Raw genomic sequence first — 13,180 nt, 5'->3', positions numbered from 1 at the left:
AGCACGAGTCTGCATCAGGACAAAAACACTGAAGACGTTAGGGACGGGGATTAGTTCTGGACAGTTGTTATTATATTGAAAGTGTGGTTAGTTGTGTCTTTCAGAGTCATTTACGAGGATGCTCATCTTGTTTGTGTACACAGCCGTCCTTACTCTGTGAGTGAAGCTCAACTTTCCTTCTGCAGCTTAACAAGTAAAAGTGTTTTAAAACTTGAGTACAAATATTTATAACTTTATTGATAGTTTACTTGTACAAGATGTACATTCATATTTTGTGAATCAAAAGGGGAAAAACAAACTGTACGATGATTCATGTTTAGGCATGCTTGCATATGAAATGATAATCATTTTAATGGGTACAACAAATTCCATGGGGTATTACTCAATTCAACCATCCCTGAAATGTTTGTAAACTCGGACACGCTACATTTTTTTTTTTTTTTTTTTTAGGCAAACAATGCACTACAGCCACACCTCCTAATTCAAATTCAACACTTAAAAAAAACATACAAAAATAAATGCAAAGCCATGTAAAAATGTACACTTGTAGTTCAACTATTTCATCTTTCATAAACTTTTAGACAAAATAATAAATAAAACACCCATATGTTTAATTTAAAATGGAGACATAGATAAACAATTCTAAATGGAGGTCTGTTAACAGAGAAAAATGTTGTTTGGAGACTGTTAGAGGTACGTAGATCTGAAACGCATCTACATGTATATCGCAGCTCTGACAGCAGTGTTGAGAAGGTTGTCAAAATAATCTCTGAATTCCAAAGCAATCCAAATGTTGTGTTTGGTCTGGAAGGAGTTTATAAAATACAGTCTGAATTATTGGGAAATTAACGATGAAATGTGACATATAACATGCAGAATTAAGATAATCACATTGTAAACAACTGCTTGGTTTCGGATTACAATGTTGATTTGTTGATTTCATTATGAACATTTTCCAAAAATCCAAGAGTAAATGGATTTTCTCTAGTGTTAGAAGAGTAGCGAAGAGAGTTTCTTTTTTTAATTATTATTATTTCCCTAATTTCTGCAGCTTCCAAAAAATGTGCTCATGTCTTTCTCAACAAGTGACAACTGTACCTGATGTATACAAAACTGCTCGGATACATAGGAGGTGAGGTGGGATATGGCACCTGGTTTTGAGTGACTTTTCTTGAACTCAACAAAATGTACACTGCTGTAGAAAAACTGGTGTGTTTGGCAAAGAAATTCAACACTCCAACAGTGCATGGAAAACAACAGAAAATCATTGGGTCTCTTTATGGTTGAGGATTAACTGCTAGCTGTTTTTACTTTTTTGCTATTTACAGTATTGCACTTAAACTGCACACCATTGCATTTCAGTTTGACTGATGCTTTCTTCATATTTTCAGAATTACAAAGAAAAAAGAAAGAAAAAAAAGAAAAAGAAAATCGCATTTATACCCTTTAGCCAAGATAATGTCCTTTTTGCTGACCACATGACGATATCAAATCCCCCTCCCCCTTTAATTAGTAAAGTAGTATCTGCTTGTAGTGCCATTTGTAAACACCCACATACAAGACCTGAAGTGCAAAGGCTATCTTCACTTCTTAACCCAGGATACAACACAATAAACAGAGAGAAATAAAGACAGAGGGAGCACGCCGTGAGGAGAAATGCAAACCAAATCTCGCCGACACATGCCCAGCAACACAGAATCACGTCTCTTCGCTCTGCAGCAAAGAAAACAGGAGTTGTTGCTTTTGTTATAGCACAAGTCCATAAGAAGAAGGATATCAAACCGTAATGGAGACCTTTTCACTTTGTAGGTGTAGGAGGGGGGAGGGGGGAGGGGGGTTGTGGGCATGTTGAATGGCAGTGTTAAAAACAGTTGTTGAGCGTTTGTGTCAGGTGTAGATGGAGGCCAGTCCCAGAACGGTCCTCCATTAGAGCTCATGCACTTGGCAGCAGCAGGGAACACAGTGGTTGGAGACAAATATGGCCTTTTTTTGTTTGTTTTTTTAAATGTTTTTCTTTTTTCTTCGTTTTTGTAGTGAGGGGTGGGGGGGAGTCGGGGGGGTGGGGGTGGGGGGGGTGTAAAGGTGAGAGCCGTTCCAATGCTTCGGTGAGGTGGTGTGTGAGTCTGTTTTCCCCCATGCTCAACCCTCTGCATTGTCAACATGGCGGCAGCCAGCGTCAGCGAGGCTCTGCTTTTGGCCCTGCTGCTGCCTGCCAGTTTGCTTTGTTCTAACGTCTTCTGGTCTGACGGGCCCCGGCCTGGCCCTCAGACAGACATCCACATGTGTTTGTACGGTCCTTGGGATGTGATCTGTGCCTGGAGTGGACTGAGCCACTGGCCCCGCAGAAGTCCTGCCTGTTGGGCGAAAAGTAAAAGGTGATTTCATTGGTATTTAATTACCGTTCTCTACAAGTGGTTTGTTTTGGCAGCTGGTTTTGTGACAATTTTCTCGCTCCCTCCTTCTTTTTATTTTCTTCCTCCACTGTTCTCCCCCTTTCTCTCTCACACACACTCTCTCTCCCCCCTCTCTGTATGTGTTCCTCTCTTTCATTCTCACTCAGTGTTTTTGTTTAGTTTAGTTTTAGCTGTGAGTGTCACGGCCCTTTCACAGGCTCAGTCTTGTGTGAGAGGCGATTATGGGCATCAGGCGAGCGGAGGGGCAGCCCGGTGGGGTCAGAGTCCCAGAGCCTCGGTGTGTTTTCTTGCCTTGAGTCGCAGGTCAGCGATGCTCGAGTTCTTGCTGTTGCTTTTGGCAGCTGCCGCCACTGCCGCCGCCGCAGAGGCCGAGTCGGCGAGCGATGCGATTGGTAGTCCGAAGGGAGGGGGCGGGAACATCAGGTAGGGAGCGTGAGCAGCCAGGTGAGGGTGCAGGTGAGGGTGGGAGTGGGTGACCCCGTCCAACTGAAGCTGAGCTTGGACCTGCAGAACAGCAAAATATAAAGTTGGTCAATGGCGGCGCCTCAGGCCGTGTGTGTGTGTGTGTGTGTGTGTGTGTGTGTGTGTGTGTGTGTGTATATGTGTGTATGTGTGTGTGTGTGTGTGTGTTTGAAGAGGGTTGAGGATTCAGGTTTCACAGTCTGACACTATTAAATTCCCCCTCAGATTTTACCCCCTCAAAGCTGTTGCTTACAGTGTGTTTTCTAAGAAAATAGTTAAGGGCTGCACTCTCCGCTTTAGCCCTTTTTTCATGTCAGCTATTCTAAAAGTTAATGAATCATACATTGCTCTCAGACACCACATCCAATTTAATCGTCTAGAATCAAAGTCTTTCTAGGACCCAGAACAGATTTGTTTAATTCAGACTGAGGACTCCGTTATACCCTTGGAAATATGCAGTCTTGTTATCCTGATTATGTATTCAATTGCATAAATAAACAATTTTGCACTAAAAAGATATTCACATATTTGGTGTTATAAATATTTATCCAGACATATTCCTGAGTCAAGGGAAAAAAGAAACCATAAGGAGCATAGAATATCAGTTTTCACATTCTTGGCAATTATTTTATAAGAAGTAGGTGAAAATTAAGCATCCGCTTACTTCAGAAGGAGAGAGCTGAGCCTGTTGCCATTTCTCATGTGTTTCAAACACCAGAGGAAGAAGTGGGGAAAACTCAAGTATTTCATGCTTTCTTCTCCAACCAAAATAGAATGATATAAAGTCAAAGTTTTAACTTGACTAAATATTATTTTTTCACTTTGCTCCCTTTTATTTTGGCTTAAAAATACTGAAAATGACTTAAGCTGAAGTTGTTAAATGAAAGGGAAAATTAAATTGAACCACAAATGTATAGTTGCTCAGCAGCAGCGCTCGCAGCGGCATCCAAACAAAACCTCCTGCAAAACAGCATCTCCACATATCTCATTCACCAACAGTCAGGTAACAAACTGCAGCTGTGGCCGATAATCTCCAGACTCATGGTGGAGTGACACCTGATAGAAAATGCAGAAGCACTGACGGAAAAACCAAAGTCAACTTGTTGAAAGTTGATTTTTTTTTTTTTTTTTTTGTGGAGCAATCTTGTTTTTTTTGGGGGGGGGGCACGACAGAAACTAATCCAACCCCGACAAAACAGGTGGTGAAGGTTAGATGTGTGCGTTAACTGTTACATCTTCATACACACATGCATGTAAGTTGGTCGCACACATACACACTCACAGCTTGCAAAGTCTTTTCTTTTTAAAAGATTATTGTGGCAGTTTTTCTTTACTTGCTGTTGAATACTGAAGAGGGATGAGAGGGAGTCACATGACATGACGGTTCCAACCCTCAGACCTCGCAATTTCAACTCATGACCTTCCCCAACCCAACGACAAGCCATTCACTTGTTTTATATGCATGTGCTGCATTGTAAAAAAAAAAAACCAGTGCAGCCTGCGTGTGCCTGTTTCAACCTTTTACAGTGAGCCTCTCTCAGTATGCAGGCCTCAAGCCCCCATCCCTGCCAGTGCAGCTCAACGCCAATATCCATCAGAGCCCACTCCATTCCCCGCTTTCATCATCTCTTTTATGTGCCGCACTGTTGGCTTAATTAGGCCGCTGCTTTTCACGAGGGTCAAGCAGACAACACAGCAGCCAGGACACAAAAGCAGATAGCAGCAGATCAAATGTCTGTCCACCTCTACTCTCCCCGTGCAAGCCCGACCCTCTCCACACAGCCAGGAGGTGAAAGGTGCACTGAGGTCTGAGCTGCTCCCTCCCCCTCCAACACACACACACACACAGACACTGTCTCTCATCACTTGCATCTAATAGCTGCACATGGCCTATAGATTCATGTGGGTGTACAAATATAGAAGGTCTACTCTGACTCTGAGACAGACACACACACACACACACACACACACACACACACACACACACACACACACACACACACACACACACACGTAGCTCCATTACAGATTCCTCAGTCCTCACCCATGCATCACAAGATGCTGAGTAATCATCTTTTTCTACTGCAACTTCGTCTGCATTTTTAACTTTTCTACATTTAATTCAGCCTGAGTTCCTGATCCATCCCTGATTGAATGTTTCCAATTTTTTGAAGCTTCGTCAGCTCCAGCTAAGAGGAGAACGTGGCCTACCTGTTGGAAGGGCATCCGGAGGGCACCCATATTGACATAGGGTGCTACTCTGCATGCGTCGAGGTGACTGCCACTGCCCAGAATAACACCTGGAGTGAAGGGAAAGATGTCTGTCAGACAGCCAGACAGTTGTTGTTATGTGAGATGAGGAGGTCACAGTTTTTTTTCCACATGCAGTTAAAAATGGTTGAACAGTGTCAAATAGTAAAATGAAAATAACCCAGAAGAAAAGAGAAAATAAAAATAAGATCATTCATAAAGGTTAAAAGAAGTGACAATTACCTTTGTGCATCTGGTTTTCTTGTTTTCGACATTTTGCTCTTCTGTTCTGAAACCAAACCTATAATTGGAAAAGTAAATTATCTATTAGACAAATACTTAAACTAGCACTGAATCCAGTTTTTAACAAAACTGTTTTTATACATGTATCAGATGTTATTTTAGTAATATTATAATTTGTGGAAAGGCCACTTATTTATAGCCAATAAAGGAAAAATTACAGAGCTTACATCTGAGCAAATGAAATCTTATTTGTATAAACATTAACTGTAAATTATAATAATAAAAAAACATTTGTGGGATATAAATATGATTTATGCAGGTTAGAAAAATAAACCACAGGATATTAGATAGGCAATGAAACAAAACCACAAGCTCAGTAAAAACTTATTATTGAGCTTCATAGTAAATTCTTACAGGAGCACAACAAAATGACTATAAACTCAGCTCTGAGTGAGACACCACAATCTCACAGAGCGCGTGGAAACACCGTGAGAACAGAATGATGATATTTTTAAAATGAAAATTATCCCTCGCGAACCACCTTCCAGTTTGCTGAGTGTCTTCTGAAGCTGCGGGCTACGGCCTATTGTTAATCATCATCAACCTAATTTGCCTCGGTGAATAACATTATCTCCCCTCCCCTTCGACCCCGCAGTGATTATCATTTACAGACGCGAAATTAGCGACCGGTCGCGGACCACAAAGGGCGCAGACTGATGATGATGGTGGTGATGATGATGATGATGATGATGATGATGATGATGATGATGATGATGATGATGGTGGTGGTGGTGGTGACTCGAGGTGCAGCGAAGCCATTTTAAGTTGCGTGGAGCGACGTTCAACATTGTGTCGATGAGACTACAACAACAGCACGGTCAATAAAGTGAGTGAGACAACTGAGGTGCAAATAAAAATCCATTATTCTCACTTTGAAAAATTGATTTTAAAAATATAATAGGAATAAAATAAAAAATTTAGGCAGCAGAAACGTCGAATAATTTCTATCAATTAAATTACATTATTATAATAAGAATTATTATTATTATTATTACTATCATAATTATTATTATCATCATCATTATTAAATAAGGGTACACACTGTAAATTCTCGTGCATGTTTAGGTGGTGAGTTATGTGCTGCACAGCGGTACATGATGCTAGTAAAGGTGTTTATGAAAATCCCAGGTGATTTTGCATAGACGCACAGTAATCCCTCAGATAAATCAAGGCTAATATTAGACGGGCCCGAGATCAATTCCAATTACGTGCCAGTATGTTAAGCAAAGTGAACTACACTGGTTCAGACAGTTATTTCTTCATTAAGGGCCACTCAATGATGCGCTTCACAAATACCCTAATCTCATTTCCTTTTTGATTTTTTATTAGAGACAGTGAATAATGACATTTAATTTAGCAGCGCGCCAGAAACCCAAAGATATTAGTCCTAACTGAATTACTGCCTGCTCCTCACCAAGCTCTCATAACTTTCAATTAGATTCATTGACAGCTGCTCGGAGCGCAGGTTCACAGCCTGCAACAGCAACTGCTGCAATTCACTCTCACTAAATCTGGAGGAGACGCGTCCCTGAAAGAGCTTTTAAAAAAAAAAGGAAAAAAAAGGGAAAAAAAGGGGGATTTTCAAAAGCTTTATTTTTGCAAGAAGAGACAACCTACGGCTTCTGTGCGTTCACACTCATTGTGATCATAGAAAACACACAGGCAGGTTTTATAGCCCAAGTCTTTATCAACCGCATTTACACCATGAATTATTTTAATTCACACGCTATACACTTTATTAGTGATAACTGCAGTGTTATCCTGAATTATACTGTCAACCGAGCCCGAGCATGTTTAGCTCAGAATGGTGGTCGATGGGCTTATAAAGCTCTATGATGGGTTTTATTCATCCGATTAGAAAAGCTGAACAGCAGCAGAGTTGGGCCAGAATTGAGTTATTTCTAATCTGTTTTTATGGGGACACTACATCAAGCCTATGGCAGATATTACAAAGAAAATGAGGAGGGATACGAGTTGACATAAGAGCGCGTCCCCTGAAGCAGCCATTCAGGCTCTTCATTCATTTTAATCATTGCTTGGGATTTTTTTTCCTCCCCCCCCCAAAGAGTGCTCGGATCGCAGGAGCAGGCTGAAGGCTGAGGGCTGAGGGCTGAGGGCTGAGGGCTGAGGGCTGAGGGCTGAGGGCCTACTGATGGAGGCTCAGTAGGTTGTTACATCCCGGCTGATTTACAGCAGTTTACACTTGTTTGATATCACTGACTGATACCAAGCCACTGCTTATACAAATACAGCCTTCCTTCTTTTAAATTTTACTCATTTTAACGAGACTTACTTGTTAATTGCACCACAGAAGACACATGCTGGACAAATATGGTTAAATATTCAGTCTGAATCTGAATTAATTTTGGTCCTGTACTGACAACAAATCCCAAAAATATCCAGAGTAATCGTTCAGTCAGTGTTTCTGCAGAATTCTTAACAAATGTCAGAGTAACACTGCAAACCCCTACAGAAATATGACGACAACACAAGGAGTAAAAAATCATAAATCGCAATAAGCTCACTATGAAGGAGCACAGACACTCTATAAATAACCCCCACAGGAATAGTAAAGAAATATGTCAGACTCGGAGCTTTGTCACGACAGAGGCTGCATCATTTATCTCTGGGGTTTGTAAGGTCAACCTGCCTGTGGACTAATGAGCTCTAAGCATGTTGTTTTTCATTTCTTTTTTCCCTTTTCTTTTCTTTTCTTTCCTTTTTTTTTTTTTTTTGCATGTTGCAGGACACGCGATGATCTATTTATATCACGAGAGAAAAAGCTACACTTTTTGGCCTGACTTAAACATGACATGTTGCTCACGCAGTAATTCGCTTGTTTTGTTTTGTTTTTTTTACAAGCTGGAAAACATGATCAACATGACGTCAAACTGTAAAGTGCATTATTTAAAAAATAAAAAGAATAGAAAAAGGTGGGGGAAAATAGCTGCATCACTATAAACATTCCCCAATAGTTTATAACAGTTTTCTCTAGTGTTAACTGTTTTTATAAGGGAGTCAGTTTGAGATGAGAGCATGGGGTCTATTTTATGTTGCGCAATATTTCAGATTTTCTCTTAATTATCTTGAATTATATGGCAGTGTTTGGCAGCAGCACAAGGTCATTAACACAACTCCCACACAGCGGACTGATGCCACAGAACACTTCACTCAAATCATAAAAGTGCTATATTATCCTGTAAATTATCTTACAAAGATCCTAAATCCTTCAAAACAGCAGGGACGCTTTCACCGCCGGAGGAGGACACTGGAAACAGACACACTGCAGAAACAATGTTGGGTGGGGGTGGAGGGGGGGGGCATCGTTTCTTGTTTGTTGCTCACTCAGCAGCCGCTCTGCGTCAGACAGATGAGCGTTTAGAGTCGGAGCAGGGGGGAGATCCTCACCTGCACTCTGGCCTCGGACAGTCCAAGCCGCTGACTCAGCTCCTCTCTCATGAAGGCGTCCGGGTAGTGCGTCTCGTCGAAGAGCCGCTCCAGCTCGTTCAGCTGCTCCAAGGTGAAGTTAGTGCGACTCCTCCGCTGCTTCAGTTTGCCCTGTGCATCCTCGTCCTCCGACTTCACGTCCTCCTTTTTCTCCTTGCACTCGTATATCCCTGTTAAATGGCCCACGGTTTGTGGGGGGGGGGGGGGGGGGGAGAAGACAGAGAGAAGATGCGTTTAAATTCTGGACATTTCCGCTTCCTCAAGGAGACATGCACACATTATCGGCCTCGCTGCGTCTCCCTATCCCCACACGCATACACCCCACGTGTACATTAATGTGCCCCCCATAGTATACATGGGCCCTAACATGCGGCCTTAGGCCTGGCAATTTGGCAGCAACACACACACACACACACACACACACACACACACACAAACACACACACAACGTATTTCTTCAAGAGACAGGCCTGTGGCTGCATTTCCAGCCTCCATAAGTCAGTGTGCAACGTCAGTGTCGTTATAAAAGTAAATCAGTCAATTCATGCCATGGAAGCCTAATAAGGCTATAAGCGATTTAAAGAGCAGAGAATTAAGCCCCCACTGAACGGAGAAGATTTAGGTCTAATTACTCGCCTCCGTAAAAGAGACTGGAGGTTATTTCAGGCTATAAATAAAAAATGTAAAGTCTAACATTTTCTACTTACAGAAACCTTAAGATTTCTTTTTTCCACTAAAACCATACATGTCTATATTTCACACAGTGCAATACGGTGCAAGGCTGTCAGCATATTGGCTATTCTATTTTTATTAGGCAATACAGCATTATTAGTAGCTGTTATTATTAGTAACAGACTTGACAACTGCTGCAATTACTGGGCCTGTTCACTTGCATTTTATTGTTTGTAGTTTGCTGACGTGAAAATGTTTTTTTTTTTTTTCCCCCACAACTGAAAAGCATTTGATTTTATATGAAAACCATGATCACATCAACACACACACAAGCAGTCTTACCGTCTATCAGCTGGGTTTAATGAGAAATATGAGGCAGAATAATACAGAATAGAACTGACCCTTTTTTGCTGCTGCTACAGGATAAATATAGAAACAAATTACTCACTAAATGTCTAAAAGTCTTCCCACTGCACTTTCTGTTAGCTGGGTGAGAGGAGGCCTGTGCTGCTGTTTGTCTGCACTTTCTAACCAAATAATGATTTCTTAAAAGGGAAAATCTATTTGATGAGCGTGTTTGGCCGCAGTTTTTTTTTTAATTCACAAGAATTTAACAACTGAAATTTGATTTTTTTGTGACTTCCGGTTGCACAATCTTAGACAATAACAATACTACATGCTATAGCTTTTAAATAACACCCTTCATCACAATAGTATTGCAGGTAAACCGTTAAATAATGGCAAATATAATAGAAAATGTTCTGCAGAATTCATATAATACTGCAACAGATAAAAATCAAATAAAGTCGAGTGGTAAATGTTGCCATACACTTTATAATGTATCCTCTAGGATTGTAATTATTTCTTGTTGGCACAAAATGTTAAAGTGTCATTAAAATAAGGTTAAACTTATTCTATTGTAAAAAAAAATTACAAGAAATGTTTCTGAATGTCTGAAAACAATCATCAAATAGTTAAAACAACGGTCAGACTATGGGCCCGCCTCCTGCTTTGTAAAATAATCATAATAATAACAGAATAATGTGCTAACTTTGACTATCTGCTTGAAGTGGAGGCGCAACGCTGCGTAAATTAAACTCTTTTTACGCGTGGATTCGTTTTTTAAAAAATAAATAAATAAATAAAAACGTCGCTGCCGATACAACACATCTGAACTTGAGACATTCCCCTGACACAATACGGAGCATTTCTTACAATTAAAAAAAAATTAAAAAAAACCTTACCCTCTGTCGCCCTCGAAACATTAAAGTCCTTCAGTTTCTCCTTTTCCAGCTCGACATGGTCCTTGAACAGATGCACCGGGCAGTGGTTGCTCTCCGTTATGTCCTGCAGGTTTGTCTCCGGGCTGCCCAGCTCCCTCGCCCTTGTCAAGCCGCTCTCCAAAACTTCCCGGTACGTGATACTCTCTTTGCTGCTCTCCTTGGTTTTCTGATCGAAAGATTTCGACACGAATGCCGTAAGTTCTTCCATGGTCGGCTCTGTCGCTCAGTAGTGGTCCTGGTCAGGGAAATCCACCGCGAATTGTCAGTAATGTACCTTACCGTCTCTATTACACCAGTACTGCTCACGGATACGCTCTTTTTTGGAGGCTGGCAGCAGCGATAGATAGAAGGGGTGGAGAGGAGGTGAGATCACTCCTGCTGTTGTGACTGTGTATTTGAGAGCACACTATTTATACACGGCCACCTCAGCCCAGCACCCCCTCTTCTCTCCGATCTCTGTGTCTTGAGCAATTACAGGCCGGCTCGACTTTGCAGAATTCAACTTTCAGCAGCTTTTTTTTTTTTTCTCCCCCTTCTTCCACAAATCAATGATGGAGCTGATGGAGGCGGTTAATTGAATTACGGGGTCATTAAAATGCCTACGGTGGCTCAGTCCTGCCAGGAGGCTGTATATGGCTGTTATGTCTAATTAATTCGGCGAAAATTTAATTAACGCGATTAGGAGATACAAATGCTGCGTTTGTGGGATCGTACCTTGATTTTTGTTTTTTTTTGTTTTTTTGAGTGTTTGTTGAATTGACAAATATGTTTGAAAGTTAAACTGTGCAGAACTCGGTTCATAAGCCACCAATAGAGTCTGTGGTGTATCAGCTGATTGGACTTATAGTTCTCTAATGTGAAGTAACCTCACGGTTAAAAAGGTTCAGCCACATCAAGTCTGTTTAGAAGAAGTTAATTAATAAAAAAAAAAAAATAGATGGAGTTGCTCAGTCCTAAATATTTTTGAAACATCACAACAGTTACGCTCAGTTAATATCAGGAACTGAAAATATATTTGGCCTCAAACTTTTATTTTACACTAATTTTATTGCAGAAAATGTGTAATTTTCTCAACCATCTGTGAACGTGTATATTCACATGTCTGTTGGTGCAAACTGGAAATCATCAACACTCAACAGCAACAAATGTATAATCGTCGGATGATGTAATTAATATTTGGCTGTTGAATGAACACGGGTCCCTTTTGAGTATTCACTTGTAATCCTTTGTGGTTTATGGTTACTAATATGGGCTAGAAATCAATAGATATCAGCAGTGAAAAAATGTTCCCTCTATTTACAGGATTTTCATGGGAATAAGTGAGCCCATAATGGCTTAACGTTATCTAAGTCGTTCATCAGTCCAGCACACAAACACAAAAGGCCGGGAGAGGAGTGTGATCCCCTGGGTCTGCCGCCCTGAGCGGCCCGCCACTGTGAAAGTCTCATATCTCAGCTCTCTAATGACTCGGTTTGATGTCTCTCCATTTATCAGTGAGCCCGCTTCACATCACTGCGGCTGACGCACACGTCGAGGTCTCTCCCTAGTGCCATGAACTGCGCCTTTTGTTGTTAATAGACCTAAATCCTCTTTAAGACGCAAATCTGCGCTCCCAGTCGTGTGCCTCGATATCATCCCACAATAAAGTGGCGTTTACAAAAGGCGCTCGTGTGTGTAACGAAATAATCCACCAACAGGGGCTTCCTAAAAAATACAATTTAAAGGCAAAAAGTTACTTTTACGCAGGGCTTCTTCATGTGCCATCAAACTTCCAGGATCTAAGAGATAGATTATTTGTATATGTATTTGTTCAGTGGTCATTTAAATACGTAATTTAAAACATCATATGAGAGTAGGCTACATGCACATACACAGAAAAATCATAATCTGAAATTTTCGACCAATTGTTTTTATATTTAAGATTTTTTTTTTAAAGCATTGCTTTGTATTTTGAATGGTAACCTCATTTATTATTCCTCAACAAAATATTCGTCCAGAATAATGAAGGAAAACATATGGCCAGAAGGCCTATAGGCAGTGCATGTTTAATATGAATGACGAACACAGTGCCCACTTAAAATATGACAACATAAAGCCCCTTTTTAATTTTTTTGTTGTACCACATTTTATTTTATATAGCCTACATTTTCTTTCAGCACATTGTTAAACAGCTGCAACAGTGGTAGATCTTCCAGTTTTATTAAGATTAAAAAAAATAAAAAAAATAAAAAAAAATCTTGCATGTAATCTAATTGACTTGAGGCATGTGGTGTCCAATCAGCAGCAGCCTGGAGGAATATCAGAAGAAATCCAGGAGGGATGCTCCTTACGCACCGACGCTGGTGTCGC

General features: G+C 40.8%; 1 protein-coding gene across 2 annotated transcripts; it reads right to left on the bottom strand.

The window, feature by feature from the left end:
* Positions 1 to 216: 216 nt before the first annotated feature.
* Positions 217 to 11,223, bottom strand: shox (short stature homeobox). Of its 2 annotated transcripts, none has more exons than XM_056390294.1 (6): positions 10,793 to 11,223; positions 8,838 to 9,046; positions 5,370 to 5,427; positions 5,088 to 5,197; positions 2,706 to 2,918; positions 217 to 2,354 (listed from the first exon to the last, which is right to left on the bottom strand). In XM_056390294.1, the coding sequence occupies exons 1-6, from the start codon at positions 11,037 to 11,039 to the stop codon at positions 2,265 to 2,267; spliced, it is 927 nt and encodes a 308-aa protein (XP_056246269.1). In that variant the 5' UTR covers positions 11,040 to 11,223; the 3' UTR covers positions 217 to 2,264. The 2 variants fall into 2 exon arrangements, with proteins under 2 accessions (XP_056246269.1, XP_056246270.1); XM_056390295.1 differs by having other exon boundaries at positions 5,088 to 5,176.
* Between the last annotated feature and the right edge of the window lie 1,957 nt (positions 11,224 to 13,180).

This window comes from Seriola aureovittata, chromosome 11 (genome assembly GCF_021018895.1).
Source record: "Seriola aureovittata isolate HTS-2021-v1 ecotype China chromosome 11, ASM2101889v1, whole genome shotgun sequence".
NCBI lineage: Eukaryota > Metazoa > Chordata > Actinopteri > Carangiformes > Carangidae > Seriola > Seriola aureovittata.
Note: the sequence above shows the minus strand (reverse complement) of the source record. Positions and strands in the feature narration are given on the sequence as shown.

Bases quoted from the DNA above. Each gene is read 5' to 3' on its own strand.
- shox (XM_056390294.1), bottom strand. From the start codon at position 11,039: ATGGAAGAACTTACGGCATTCGTGTCGAAATCTTTCGATCAGAAAACC. The intron at 9,047-10,792 runs GTAAGGTTTTTT...GCCATTTAACAG, and splicing joins TGTTTCGAGGGCGACAGAGG to GGATATACGAGTGCAAGGAG. The intron at 2,355-2,705 runs GCAAGAAAACAC...TTCGCCCAACAG, and splicing joins TCGCTGACCTGCGACTCAAG to GCAGGACTTCTGCGGGGCCA.